The sequence below is a fragment of the Sebastes umbrosus genome, chromosome 23 (genome assembly GCF_015220745.1).
Source record: "Sebastes umbrosus isolate fSebUmb1 chromosome 23, fSebUmb1.pri, whole genome shotgun sequence".
Classification (NCBI taxonomy): Eukaryota; Metazoa; Chordata; class Actinopteri; order Perciformes; family Sebastidae; genus Sebastes; species Sebastes umbrosus.
The window spans coordinates 1,847,124-1,862,469 of record NC_051291.1 but is presented as its reverse complement, the minus strand read 5'-3'; the positions used below and the strand labels follow the sequence as shown (position 1 = coordinate 1,862,469).

The 15,346-nt window shown below is 43.5% G+C and overlaps 1 protein-coding gene across 8 annotated transcripts in view; it reads right to left on the bottom strand.

The window, feature by feature from the left end:
• scube1 (signal peptide, CUB domain, EGF-like 1) overlaps positions 1 to 15,346 on the bottom strand; it is a 106,168-nt gene that overhangs the window by 3,251 nt on the left and 87,571 nt on the right. For 4 of the 8 annotated variants that reach the window (XR_005205447.1, XR_005205445.1, XR_005205448.1 and 1 more), the window contains 14 exons: positions 13,652 to 13,768; positions 12,829 to 12,951; positions 12,615 to 12,734; positions 10,452 to 10,550; positions 9,392 to 9,508; positions 9,067 to 9,228; positions 8,302 to 8,505; positions 8,042 to 8,203; positions 7,316 to 7,483; positions 6,216 to 6,377; positions 5,891 to 6,088; positions 5,623 to 5,775; positions 5,447 to 5,526; positions 5,300 to 5,358 (listed from right to left, as the gene is read on the bottom strand). Coding sequence is in view for 4 of the 8 variants with exons in the window: in XM_037760067.1 (XP_037615995.1) it covers positions 5,300 to 5,358; positions 5,447 to 5,526; positions 5,623 to 5,775; positions 5,891 to 6,088; positions 6,216 to 6,377; positions 7,316 to 7,483; positions 8,042 to 8,203; positions 8,302 to 8,505; positions 9,067 to 9,228; positions 9,392 to 9,508; positions 10,452 to 10,550; positions 12,615 to 12,734; positions 12,829 to 12,951; positions 13,652 to 13,768 (1,924 nt within the window). In the remaining 4 variants the exon portion in view is untranslated. Of the gene's footprint in view, positions 1 to 3,804; positions 5,359 to 5,446; positions 5,527 to 5,622; positions 5,776 to 5,890; positions 6,089 to 6,215; positions 6,378 to 7,315; positions 7,484 to 8,041; positions 8,204 to 8,301; positions 8,506 to 9,066; positions 9,229 to 9,391; positions 9,509 to 10,451; positions 10,551 to 12,614; positions 12,735 to 12,828; positions 12,952 to 13,651; positions 13,769 to 15,346 lie in introns of those variants that run through there. The other 4 variants (XM_037760069.1, XM_037760070.1, XR_005205446.1 and 1 more) reach the window with 3 other exon arrangements.

Here is a 15,346-nt window from a genome sequence, read left to right as displayed (position 1 = left end):
GGAAATGACAGCAAGCACCAGAGAACGGACGACTGACACAGTTACATGATTTGCTTCACAAGCGTTCTACTGAAGTCATGATCTCCTGCTGCTGTTTTAACAAGACAACGTGGGCAACCCGCAGGATTCATCAACGCCTGGAAACTAGCGAATGTCACTTAAATTAAGTAGGTGAACGAGCACAGGAAGAGTGTAGATGTCCCGACAGCGCGGTTCAAACGGGGTTATCTCACTTCCTCTTCCCTTCCAAGACAAAGACAGAGAATGGGAATGAGAAAAAAAACCCTCCTCCCAGCGTGGATGATGATGATGATGATGATGATGAGTGTTTCTGATGCAGCATCCAGATCTGCCGTACAGATTGCGTCGCTTGAAGATTAAGAGCAATATTAGCGGCGTCAGCTAAATTTCCCGACCGGTTGTGCGTGACGGAGCGCGGCGCCACATCTGAGGAGAGATAAGAGATATAATGAGCAGATAGGAGCGTCTCCGAGGGGCTTCCTCTCGGAGTCCCAGTCTGAATCTACACGGACACACAAAAGAAGAGACGAGCCGGTGTGTTTTTCTGCTACTGTTTTATTTAATCTGTTCAGTACTGGAGTTTCATGGACCAAACAATGGCACAACACTGCGTTACAGTTTCTCTCTTTGGGAACGACCGACTAACACAAACGTTAAAATTATTCCTCTACAAACTGGACTAAAGTACAAACACACACACACACAGTCTCTTTCTCTATCACAACAACTCACTGCTCACACACACACTCATTCTCTCACTCACACACACTCATTCACAATAGAATACATTCTCAGGAAGAAAAAAACAAAACAATTATAACTTTTAGAGCATTTCATATCATATTGAACAGCGCCCACCTCAAACAGGAAGTAGGCCGTACCATGACTTGTCTGTGTGAACTGGAACGATACCGTCTAACCACAGTATGCTTTTACTTAGGGGGGGGGATTCATCGGATGATCCAGTGACGTCACCGACGATTTGGGCTTACAGTTAAACCTACTTTAAGGGGGTGATTATCAGCCAATGCCTGTAAAATTTTAAAAAGATTTTTTATTGGTTCTCTCCATTTGATATCTTATTTTGCAATAAAAAAAACTGACCAGCTCAGTGCCATGCAGGACCATACTGTACCTGTAGTTTTGCTTGTTTCAGCCCATTAATTCCAAATACTTTACGTAACTGCAGACCAAGTTTTTTGATTGATTTCCTACCTTCCTGTCTTATTGGTTTCATTTTAATGCACGATGAAAATCTAAAGTTAAGTCTTGCCCGCACTAAAAGATGTTGAAAATGTGAGAGAGCTGACACATAACGACACGTAATGATAAATTTAACAGTTTTGTTCCGATAGTGTGTGGAGAGCATTGATTTGTGATTTTTACCTTTGAGCTGTCCCCCTCACAACAGGCAGGGCCGGCTTAATGCCGGGATCAGACTGATTGAACCATGTCAGATCTAACGATCACAGCGCCATAAATTATTACAGTGTCTTGGTCGGGTGACTGGCAAGACTACACGTATGACCACGACCGATCACGGCACGTCGTATTCTCCGATCATGCGCGAGTTCAGACATCATCGGGGAGGCGGTTGAAGCAACTGTGAATCATGGCGACAGAAGCGTTGTGTGTGATGCTGGAGGTCTGGTGTTGCGAGTGAAATCCGAATTTATTTATGTAGGTATATTTGTATTTAGGTATATGTTCAAACAGCCTCAATAATTCAATGTGGATGTCATGAACGGGATAATGTGAGTGCAAAGACCAATGGCCATCTGGAAAGTAGGAAACCTGAGATCCTACGCTTTAGAAGAATACTGAGCAGTATACACAATATGTAGTTAACGGGCTAAAACACTCAAAACCTCCAGTTTGGTCCTTTAATCTAATAATCACTGAGCCGAGCACCGATGCTCCCTCGTGTTCCTCGTGCTCAGCACAAAGACGGAGAACCTTCTCTCTTCATGTTAACAGGCGTTTAGTTTCTAGAGGAGCTTTAACACCAATAAGGGATCAGATATGAGGGGCTTCTTTATGAACACAGATAAAGTTCACCAGCTTACAGTCGACGAGCTGCAGCTGCTACGGACACACAGATAGGAGATGCCTCTTGTTCCCGCTGCCGCTACATTCACCTCCAGTCACACATCACATGTTCTCCAACTCCAGTCGCATTGTGCAGATAACAGAGCCCATCTTCAAATACACGGTATAAGGGTTTTATAGACATATTAGTACCATCGGGAATGACACAGAAACATTTAGTTGGGTTATAAAAGAACAGCATAGTATACACACTATACTCCCTATGTAATGGAAAGAGATGCATCTGAGTGGATGCAGATATTGTTACGTAGTTTTATTTTAGGCGTATACTGTATGTAGTACGGTATGTAAGTAGTGCCATCATACAAGAAGCTTTTATGATGATGCTTCTTCTCTCTGGCAGCTATAGGACATGAAGCAGAACTGGCCAGTGAAAACACAGACAAACTGTAGAGGTGGTGAGTTAACTCAGTCTCGTCACGGCAGCTTGTTAAATAGTCTCCAAATTTAATCTATTTGATTCGTCTACATAAACACGATTCCATTTTTTGTTCGTGACGCTCAGCACGACTTTCAACAACGTATGTTTTGTGCGTTTTCCTACGAATGTCCAGCAACACGTGACGCATGTGTCGATTTCTGCTCCAGTCTTTTCAAAATAAAATTTCTTAGTTAGGTTTAGGAATAGATCAACTTGGTTAGGGTTAGGCAACAAACTACTTAGGTTTAGGAAAAGATCGCAGGTTTGATTAAAATAACACCGGAAGTGTTGTAACTTAAGTACAGAAGTTACGGGAACAGAAGTACTTAGTTAGGTTTAGGAAAACGTCGCAGTTTGGGTTAAAGTAACTCCGGAAGTGTCGTAACTTAAGTACGGAAGTTACGTTACAAAAACTACTTAGCTAGGTTTAGGAAAAGATCGCGGCTTGGGTTAAAATAACTCCGGAAGTGGCGTAACTTAAGTACGGAAGTTACGTAAAAAAAACTACTTAGCTAGGTTTAGGAAAAGATTGCGGTATGGGTTAAAATAACACCGGAAGTGGCGTAACTTAAATATGGAAGTTACGTGACAAAAACAACTTAGTTAGGTTTAGGAAAAGATCGCAGCTGGGATAAAATAACTCCAGAAGTGCTGCAACTTAAGTACGGAAGTTACGTGACAAAAACTATTTAGTTAGCTTAGGTTAGGTTTAGGAAAAGATCGCAGTTTGGATTAAAATAACTCCGGAAGTGTCGTAACTTAACTACGGAAGTTACGTGACATATAAATCAACTTTGACATTAACACCGGTCTCTAGGGCAAAAGTCCGGTGTTTTTTGACGCCGCACTTTATACTTCCCGGTTCACAATTCCGTGGATTACATACGAATTGATTTCGTGCTGACCATCACGAACATGTTTTTTAAATTTACGTCTACGTCCACGAATCAATACATTACATTTTGCGACTATTTTACGAACCACTGTGCGACTGGGCTGATTTTGCGGATTAGTTTAACGTACGAGATGCTGAAGCTTCAGCCTATATATGTTTTTTTCTCGCTGTGTGTGTGTTAAGTGTGTGAAGCTTCTGTAACTGAGAGATTTTAGGGGTCACTGCGAGCTACAGAGTGCGGTCGATAACAGAAAACGCTGCTGCGTTTCCTCGCTCATCGCCACCGCCACATGTGGCACATTTCAAAACAACACAAAAAAAAAAAGGTAACAAATACGTAACTTAGATCTTTTTTTTCCCTACAGTTTAAAATATAAAATTCAAGTGCAATTAAAGTTCCAAATATTAGTTACATCACATACATTTCTCTCTAAAGTAACACTCTGTTACTTGCAGGTAGTTTATCTCATCTTGTTATATATCTTTTTTTTTTATTATTATTTAAAAAAAATTACAATATAGACTTTCTGATTCACCCCGTTTAATCTTTACCGGTACCTGGTTTCCCCACTTTAACATTTCTTCTTTCAAATCATTTTTCCATGTTAAAATATATTTGTTTAAGTGCACCAGTTGTTTTCTGTCTCGTGCACGTCGGGGCCAAAAACGAAATCCAATTCAGAATACATCCATGTACACTGTGTGGGGGCCAAAACGTCTCAACACATCACGCAACGTACACCCGTGTATGTCCACATAAACATACACGTCTCACACATCTGTATGTGCGTCGTACATCTGCGATGTGATGCTTCTGCAAGTTCTGACATGTTCAGTATAAATATTACAAAAACAACAACAACAACAACACAGGAAACAAAGCAGAGCAAAATAAAACGAGGAGGAAGGAAGGAAGGAGAAAGGGTTTTAACGAAGGAAGTGAAGGAATGTGGGGAGGGTCGGGAGAGAGGAGGAAATAGTTTATAGGTGTACAGAAATAGGGTTTGACCGATACATTGGTTTGCTGATACTGGCCGTTTACTAAATACCTTACGATAATATGTACTTCAGGAATGCTTAATAATAGTCATTTATGACTTTACAGATTGCTAACACACTATTTTTTAAAGGAATAGTCCTACATTTTGGGAAATTGGCTTTCTTGCCAAGAGTTAGATGATAAGATTAATAACCGTCCATTATATATGAAACTACAGCCAGCAACCGGTAGCTTAGCTTAGCTATCATTTTCAGCGACGTTATAAACATATGAATACTGGCCTGCATAAACCCGTATCGGTCAAACCTTACACAAAGAGCCTGATATTTGACAGAACTGTCAACGTTACACTCCGTTTCCATCATCATCTTGACAACGGTTTGACAACGCCGTTGTTCCCTTTTTCGGCGCTCATCGGCTCGATTGCTTTTTAACCGAGAAACCGTCAGATGAACTCGGTGGAGCGGGCGGATTCAAAGGTCTTGACCAGGGACTCAAAGCTAACTGGAGGGGAGAGGGGGGTCAGTTAATGTTACTAATTAAAGGGTCAAAGATGAGGAAAGGCATCATGTGACCAACAGGAAATGGAGATGTTTAGTCGCAGAACGTTTACATCAAAGTATTGACCAAAGCAGGAGAGAAGAAGACGAGGTAAGGGAGGGGAGGGGGGGTTACATTTAGTTGATTTGGAATGACGCAGGATGACGGAGGGGGGGTGGGGTCTTTAAGGACAGGACAGTGGAGAGGCCCCCCCCCCGTCTATTTGTACGGCCTTAGGAACCTGGTGACTTTGGAGCGCAGCAGCTTGATGAAGGAGCGAGGGAACATCTCTTTGGACTCCTGCGCTGTGTACCTGAAGTAGTTCTGGGGATGAGCCAGCACGTCAAACAGGGCCTTTATCAGCTTCTTGTCCTGCGGGGGGGAGGACAAAGAGAGCGTCATCCCACCAGAACCGATCACATGAGGTGAGGTCTGGTAATGTTACTGGATCCGTCCATACCTTCAGTATCTCCTGGTGGTTCTCGGAGGCGTAGAGCCGGCCGTCTCGCACTATGTCCTCTATCAGCTGCTGGTAGTCCTCTGGAACAGAACAGGGTTTAGTGACGGAGGATACAGAGTGAAGGTAGTATAACAATCAGTCCGTCTGTGAGATTAGATCTAACTCGGCTGACTCACCATCGTAGGTGACGTACGGAACCTGGAAGCCTTTAGCGCTGTTGCCCTCGTTGGACTTAAACTGAATCCAGAGCTTGCGAGAGCGAGAGGTGAAGGCGATGGGCCGCTCGTAGGTCTGACACGTCTCGTAGGTGGTGATTGAGGTGGGAAGGGCTGGAGGAAAGGTACAAACGGGTCAGAATGGTACTTCACCACGTCAGACCATAAACCCGTCCCATCAGTTCCGTTCTGGTAGAAATGATCTGAATTATTATTATTTTGTCTTTACCGCTCTTCCTCATGACGAGCACGTCTCCACACTCGTCCTCGATGGGGAGGAAGATCTCTGGCACCACGATGAGAATCCGCCTCTTGTGCGGCGGGTTGATGGTCCAGACGCAGTCCACGTTGGACGGGTAGTCTCCGGGGTAGTTGGGAGACTCGATGTAGCCCGTGTATTCTCCCAGCTCACCTCCACACAGCTGGTCTGAGGGCAAAATCACAGAAACACTGTTATGCAACGTGTACTGGACTTGAGGCCTATTCTCCTCTGGCTCTCATTATCGATCACTCTGGATCAGTTAAACACTTGAACACCAATCAAGCGGCGTTACTTTTGCAGTGGGAGACGTTGGTGGCTCCGTCAAAGTCGGTGGTGGTGTTCCCCGGGCAGGTGATGCAGTAGTTCTGCCCAAACTCCGACTGGTAGGTTCCTGCTGGGCAGCGGATGCAGCGGTGGGTGCTGGAGTTGTAGTAATGTCCAGGAGCACAGTGCACTGAGGAGGAACACACACACACACACACACACAGTATACAGTGAATGAGGATGAACAGCAGGCCATCTACAAGATCCATCACACAGCTGTGATACTATTCACGTCTACATTACAAAGCAGGCACATAAACAAAGCACTAAACCCCGTATAGATGACTTTATCATGTACGTGAGCAAACTGCTATCTCGTGCACACATCTACGTTATGACGACGTTAACAATGGAAAGTGCTGACGAATGGCTTGTGTCGCTGCAAATATCCAGTATTCACATACGCAGCTTTAAAGTGGCAGATAAAAAGCTTCAGTTACACGAGAGAAAGCCGAGGAGCGATCTCTGGAATATTAAACAGGCAGCAGAGCTTTGAGCTTAATGCTAACAGTGCTGACGCTACCAGATATCATGGTAATCCCACAGACTGTATAGAAGAAGTGGACGTAGTCACCGTGACGTCACCCGTTGGTTTGTAGACTACGATTTTGAAGCCTCAAGTTTGGCATTTTGGACGTCGTCATCTTGGTTTTTTATGGAACCAGAAGTAAGACCAGAGGGTGGAGCTAAATACAACTGTGTATCTGACACTAAATGGGACCATAATTTACTAAATGAACATCATGCTGTATTGAAGAAGACTTGAAACTAGCGACTGAGACCATAAACTCATGTTTACAATGTTTACTGAGGTAATAAATCAAGGCTGAAGACTTTTCTGTTTGCCGCTGCCTTTTATTAAATCAGTTTCTTACACATTGCACTGTAACTTTTATTCTTGTATTTTATATCTTCTCTTCTTCTATTTATCTTTAATCACTGATTTTAATTGTATTTAAATGTCCTTTTATAATGTGTTTCTTTTGCTCTTTGTCCCAATGCTTTCCATACACTTTACCTTGTTGCTGAGATGCACACTTTCTGACACACACAGACACAAAGCCTCACCTTTGGCCTCACAGTCCCTGAAGGACGTCGATGCTTCGTACTTGGTCATGAGACCTCCTCCGCAGAGGAAGCAGAGGACTCGGCCCGGTTCTGGCTGGTAGGAGCCCAGCTGACAGACCTGGCACGGTCGGAACCCGTCGGCGGAGAAGTGACCCGCTGGACACTGACCTGAGGGAAGGACAACAGAAAATCACCTGTCTTTACTTCCTCTGTTATGTTTCTCGGTGCAGGATTTGTTTGTCTTGTGGCTGTAGCTCAGATTCACTTTGCATGACTGACCACTAGGTGGTGCCAACCCAACATATGTATACCTGCAGCACTGTTACTGCACTTATATATATATATCCCAACTGCCAGCTAAGATAAAAGAGGGAAACTAAAGTCTCCATCTGAAGTTCTCTAACGGGCTGCATGCTGAGAATGGACCAGCTCCTGAGTGTTAATATCTAAGGTTCTCTAACGGGCTGCATGCTGAGAATGGACCGGCTCCTGAGTGTTAATATCTAAGGTTCTCTAACGGGCTGCATGCTGAGAATGGACCGGCTCCTGAGTGTTAATATCTAAGGTTCTCTAACGGGCTGCATGCTGAGAATGGACCAGCTCCTGAGTGTTAATATCTAAGGTTCTCTAACGGGCTGCATGCTGAGAATGGACCAGCTCCTGAGTGTTAATATGATTAAGACAGCTGTTGTTTCATGACTGTATGATGATGGGATGGTGAGTTACCTCCACACTGGGACACGTTCTTGGCACCGGCGATGCCCTGTCCTTCGGTGCTGGGACATGGCTCACAGGACAGCTGACCCCCGGTGTCCTGATACGTCCCTGAAGGACACTGGACGCACTGCTCCTGCTCGCCGCTGTAGAACGTCCCCATGCCACAGCTCACTGAGGAGGAAGAGAATAGAAGAGAATAGTAGAGATCTTCCTCATTCTGACAGAGGAAGCAACATCATGATACACCGATCCAGTAAAATCTTACTCACCACACTTTCCGTCTCGGAGGACTTGTCCCGTGCTGCAGGCCTCGGTTCCGTCCGGCAGCCGGGACGGTTTCTGGGCCACCTCGTACTCCGTCCCGGAGAACTGGATGTAGAACTGCTGCTTGTTGATGGACTTCCTGAGCGTCCGCATGGCGCTCTGCAGCTTCTGCTTCATCCTCTCCCGCACGCAGTCCACGTTACACGTGTCTGAGGAAGAAGCGGGTGTTCGTCTTTAACAAACTCCAATAAAAAGACAAACTTACAAAAAAAAATCTTGGTAAGTTGTTATGAAGTTAAACAGGTCATAATTCCCTCTCTAATATCTATTTTATATTGATGTGAAAACATCTCCTTCAAACAACTGGATTTATTCAAGTTTCTCGCCAAAAACTTAATTTTACGACTGAACACATCATGATAATGTTGTAATTTATCTTCACCCAATGGTCATTTTACTGAGCTGACCATGAACGCTTCATAATAATAACTCAATGGCACCTCCGTTAACGTTAGTAGCTCTGTTATTTAACCAGTCAGGACTGTGATGCCCACCAAACTGAAACATGATACAGCGTGCATACGCGTCACTGTGCAGCGTAACTGTTGGAAAGCATCAATGAGAGGAATCGATAGTCACAGAGGCATGAGATGCCGAGGAAGCCGACAGCTACGGTTCTACTTAGTTACTTTCCACCACTGGTAACCTCTATTATTTTTTTGCAATAACAGGTAGGTTTTTCTCAAAACAGGTAAGAAAGAACATCCCACCTGAGGCTTCTTCCTCCTTCATCTCCATCTCAAACTCCGCTGTGATGTGGGAAACCTCCTTCGAAGGAGATTTGCGTCCTCGTCGGCGCTTCTTAGACGAGTCGCACTTGAGGTTAACGAAAGTTACCTGGCAGTCGTCGGTGCAGGGGAACTGGCCTCCTACTAGGTGGAAAGAAAACAGAGGTGAAGAAGGATGAGGAAGAGGAGGAGGAGATGGAGAGTCATCATGTAAAAGATCACAACATGTTATACTTTAAGCAGTAGAGATAAGTAGCTTTCAGTTAAAGTATAGATTATAGATGGTAGTGTGTGACGACGTGTTTACCTGGCAGGTTCTGCCGGGAGGTATCTCGGTGTTTCTCCTTGTTGCGGGGCCTCAGGTGACACTTGGCGTCTTTGATCTTGAACCTGGCCTTCTGCTTGATGGGTGGAGCCAGCGTGTCTTTATTAACACACAGCACACAGACTGGTAATCAGGATTTAGCATAAACCACAGGTGTGTTTACATTATGTCATACTTCTTTATCTTCTCTCAAGTAATTATGTCATATAACATTTTATAAAAGGGACACATCGTGTTCATTTCCAGGTTCATACTTGTATTGTGGGTTTCTGTCTGAAACGCTCCGTTCAGGAATCAAACATTTATTTGGGGGAGAACTGTTCGACCTTTAAGGAGGGAGGTGTTCCGACCCCGAGGTCGTATGAACATTGATTTCTGTATTTTGTGTATGTTCCCTCAGTCCCAGCGGGCTCTCCTTTCGGTTCGGTACGGGTAGGCAGCCGTTTGTTTAACCCTTTTTTCTCCTGTATTTTTCGTAGGAGTTCGGTTAGTATTTATCTTTTGTTTCCTTTCTTTGAAGTGGGTAAGTTTAGGTTGCTGAGCTCTGTTTTGTTTATTATTTTGCTATAGCCTAGTCGGTCGTTGCTGGTTGTCATTATTCATGTTGCGCCAGGATTTCCGCCAGGCCAGGTCGTAACATTAGCGACTGTCTCTTTAAGAGAAAAAGCCCAGTCTGCTCTGATTGCAAACCAAATGCACTACAGGATCAGCATTGATTCATGGAGAGACCTTCGTTTGGTCAGCTAACATTACTGCCAAGCAGCTGAAACATAAAGTGTTATCGTGGTTTTAGCAGGCTGGTTCATAACATTAATCAACATGATGTCCGTCACTGTCGTGCGTGTCTCCTCACTGTTTTGACCAATGCTCGTTCGCATTGACTTACCGGCCACACAGGTGTCACTGTTAACAAGAGTCCCTTTAAGATTAGTAGAACTGTGAAGATGTTTATTACCTCCTAACGTCTAATCAGATATATGTTTGAGATTATAACATCATCATTTTATGAGGAACATTCTGAGTGATAGTTAGACTAGTGTACCGGCACAGGTGGGTAAGGCAGTGGTGGCGTTCCTCTTCTGAGGAGCTTTACCAGCCTGGACGGGAACGCCGCAGCTCAGCGTGTAGCTGTTCTCCGAGTCTGTTAGAAACACACACACACACACACACACACATATATATTAGGCTACGGTGGTGAGAAAAGAGAAATCAGACATGATGATGAGCGGTTAGGGAGGCTGAGAGTTTTTATTTGGTCTGAAGGATTGAGTGATCGCGGTTATGGTATGGAAGCATGTGTGTTTCACTTGGCGGCGGGCGGCGCCACGCACAGTCCTGAGGATTAACAAGAATTTAATGAATGCCGTCCTCCTGTATTCAGCCCAGAGGACACTCTGCTGCCATGTGACCTTCGACCCTTATTGAGAAATTAAAGCTCTGAATGAAAGATCTATGAATCCTGATTCACACATTTCGAGTGAGAAATGAGGGATGAAGCCTTCAGAGGTCATAAAAAGTGAGATGATTAAATAAGAGCCCGGGCTGCGTTAAAGCCACAGGAATTCACATGGCTCTCTCTCTCTCCCTTAAACTTAACACGCTCTCCAGAAAGACAGAAAAACAAATATTTCACTTCATGCCTGAGAGCTCTCCATCATTCTCATGCCGCGGCGGCCAAGTCAAACGGGAGCGATGGAAAAAAAAGGCGTGATCAAAGAACGTAATCGATTTACAGATGTGTGTTAAGTACTATGGCAGGAGGAGAGGACGGGGGGGCCAGACAAAGTGCTGGACGGGGAGAAGCCAAGAAGACCTCGCAGAGAGAAAAACACATCAGTCTGAGTGGAGAGCCCCCCCCATACCCACAATACCCCCGGAGGAGGCAACGAATACAGCAATAAAGAGAGAGAGCGAGAGAGAGAGAGAGAGTGCCTTCCTCAAGCATCAGTGGCATCCAGAGGAGAGGATGGTACGGAGAGCTGCGACGGCGAACTGTCGCCACCAGAGGGCAGCAGCGTGTGCAGCATGACAGCTGGAACACTACAGCTGACTGGGAAGGGCATTTTAGAGGCATTTACAGGAGTTTCACCAACATTAATGCCCAATCTGTAGTATATATAATAATATAATATAGTATATTTCTATTGAAATAAAGTTACATGGATAAAGAGTAATGCCGCAAAGAAATAGATCTCATTGTTTCCCATCTTAAGTAACCTCCTTTACACCCAGACCACTTCCAACAGACACACTGACCTGACCCATCTTTATAGCATCCCAACCCTGATCTAAACATCAAGGTCAATAAGGTGAATTGACAAAAAAAAAGGGAAAAAGGGACAATACAATGAGAAAGGTAAAAAAAACAACTAATGCAAATATTAATGATACCAGACAACTCTCATAGTCTCTCTGTAGTACATCCCAAAACTGAGATATTCCACAGAATAAATTAATAAATTAATAAATTAATATATATATATATATACATTTATTTATTTATTTATTCAATTTATATATATATATATTTATTTATTTAATTTATATATATATATATATATAAATTAAATAATTAATTATATATTTATACATATATATAAGCCCAAGATGACGTCCTCAAATGTCTTGTTTTTGTCCACAACTCAAAGATAATTCCGTTTGCTGTCATAGAGGAAGAAAGAAACCAGAAAATATTCACATTTAAGAAGCTGGAATCAGAATTTTTACTTTTTTTCTTGAGAAATTACTCAAATCGATTAATCAATTAATCGACTATCAAAATAGTCACGATTAATTTAATATTTGACAATTAATCGATTAACTGTCGCAGCTCTATTGAAGATGTCACCTTGAACTCCAGGTACTGCAACATGTACTTCACAATAATACTTTCAGTTATTTTAATTGTTTAGAACATTTAGATGGAAGGTAGGGTTCTGAAGTTGGGAAAGTATGCCATTTAGAAAAAAAAAACTGACTCTAATGAAAAATATATGCTAAGATGGGAGAAACATTTTAATTTAAAAAGTATTTATTGGGCTTCTAGCAAAGATAATAAGGAGGAAGGATGACTGGACTGTTTTTTATTCTATGAAGGACTGCAGAAATATTTGTTATCCTTGATTAATATATGCATTTTTTTAATAATTCAATAAAAATGCGTGCGTGTGTGTGTGTGTGTGTGTGTGTGTGTGTGTGTGTGTACCTGCGAGGAAGAGGGCGTTGGAGGGGCAGGAGAGCGAGCAGATCTCCGCCCCTCCGCTCTTGGTGCACGTCAGCTGGGCTCGGGGTGCTGGCTTCCCATTGGGCAGACACTTCACCGCCTCTGAGGGAACACACAGAGTCACATCACCATGACAACCACCTGGACACACACACACACACACACACACACACACACACCCAGAGTCGGTGCTTACCGATGCAGTCCTTCTTGTTCCAGTGGAGCTTCTGTCCGGGTGGACACACACACTCGTAGCCGCCCTGAGTGTTGATGCAGCCGTACTCGCAGCTCCCGTTGCTGATGCTGCACTCATCGATGTCTGAGACACAAGCACACAGACAGCATTATACTACACTACATTAGAAGACATATTAGGGTGGACAACAAGTTCTGGATTATAGGCACAAACAAACATGTTTTCACTGATTAAAAAAAAATTACGGAACTTAGAAAGATGATCCTGGCAAAACCTTTTTTCACCTGTTCTTAAGTCATAAACTCAGGAGAGAAAACAGTTGAGATCAGACTTAGAAAATGGATCGCCTATTTTGTCCCGATATCTACGTCTGTGCCAAACGTGTTGCTTTTATTGCAAAATGCACAATTGCTGGTGTACCTAATAAACTGACAACTGAGTGTATGTCTATGTTGATACAGATGTGTGATCACGCTCCCTCCACCTTTCTATCAGTGACGTCAGTCAGTGGAACAACAGGACAGTCAGACCTGTACAGAGCTACAGGTGTGTGACGAGCAGACAAACCAACACAGAGACTCACACTGTAAACGCTCTACACACCTGAACCTCAGGGAGACGTTACAGTGATTCAGAGGAACTGAGGTGTGAGAGTGCTTTCAGCAGCAGCCGTCTGCACACGCTCGCTGACCCCTCACCTTCGCATTTCCCTTTCAGACGCACACACACATTTGATCTGCTCCGTCACACACACACACACTTCGGCCGTGTCAAACAGCTCGTTGTTGCAGCGGTGCGACGGATCTGAGCATCAGACTCTCACCTCCACAGTGAGTGAGGCCGTACAGGATGTGGCCCTTCTTGCACACGCACTCGAAGCTGCCTGGGTAGTTGATGCAGGTGTGGTCACAGGTTCTCTCGAAGGAGCACTCGTCAATGTCTGAGGGAGAGCAAAGAGACACATGACTGGTGAGAAAACACTGTAGCTCTATGTAATGGAGAGGGTTGGGGACAGGAAGTGGACACAGTGACTGAAAGAGACGTCATCATCAGTGACTAATCAGAACAGGCTGTTCTCATCTACTGGTCGGACTTATATCTACTAAAAGTAATGCACTGTAATCCACATTTAACCCATGTAATCGTGAGCCAGGCCTCTAAGGAAGTCAGGTGACGTAACGTTAGTATATAAAGAGCGACAAAGTCTCCATAAGGAGGAGGTCAAACAATCACAGGACTTTCACCCAGGAGGCCGCTGTTTGTGTCCCGTATGACACCAAGTCAACGTTGACTTATTTTACCAAACTTTTGTTACAGAACTTACGTACTTAACTAATGGCATCTACTTAAGTTACGTAACAAACATACTTATTTTAACCTAATCCACGATCTTTTCCTAAACCTAACCGAGTTGATTTTTTGCTTAAACTTAACCAAGTAGATCGTACATACTCATTTAACCCAAACCACGATCTTTTCATAAACCTAACTACGTTTTTTTCTCTCTTCTGACTTTCTTCTCTTTCTTTTTTTGTTACCCCCCCAAAAAGTGACATAATGATCTGAAAAACCCAAGTTTTATTATAATTAAGTAGATCAAAACAGTGACTTGACATGTTTTGCATATTGGTCAAAAACATTCGAGGGTTGCTGCATCATTTTAGAAACTCTTGAGTATGTCAGCCTCATGAAAAGCTGCCGATGTAAAGGTCAGCGGGATGAGTTGGTTTACAGATATTGTAATCTTAATGACTCATTTATGGACAAACACAGGCTGCTCACCACGGACTTAAGAGGTCGTCCCATTAATCACAGCCGACGGTATAGTAAACAAATACTAAACTAGGACAAGAGCTCATTCTAATAAACCAACGACTGAGTTTCACCGTGACTCAATGTCTGTGAGTGTGCACGAGTGCGCACTGTGCATGTGTTTACGTGTACTCGTCCAGCACCACATATTATTAACCTATCAGGAACGGAGGCCGGCGTTTTTTAAGCTCACCTGGTTTATTTCAGGCCGTTCGGCGGGGGCTTTACGGGGGCTAAAAATAGGACCTGTTATAATGGAGTTTGTCATGTGGAGGAAGTCGTTAAGGCCGGGGATGTTGGCTCGGTAAATATTCCAGGCAACTGTTCCATGTGAGGACTTAGGAATAGCTCGCCTGTTTGGAGCTAGAGTTTACACAAACTGATCCGGGCACATGGGAGCAGCCAGCAGCTGCTGAATGTTAAAAGAACATATAAATATATATATATATATATAAATATTATTATATTGTTGTTCTGTACATAAAATAAATGTTGGTTTGGCTTGTTGTTCTGTGATGAGGTGACAGTGATCGCTGACGATCTAACGTTCTCTCTATCTCAGGGGTCAGCCTCATGCGTCTCTTCAGCTCCTCTCCAGCAGCTCCCTGTGGACTTTTAAAAATGGAAATGAATAACTGTTTTTTGTTTAGGTATATTAGGGCCACATTGAGGGGAAAAAAAAATCTGATATATAGAATAGAATAGA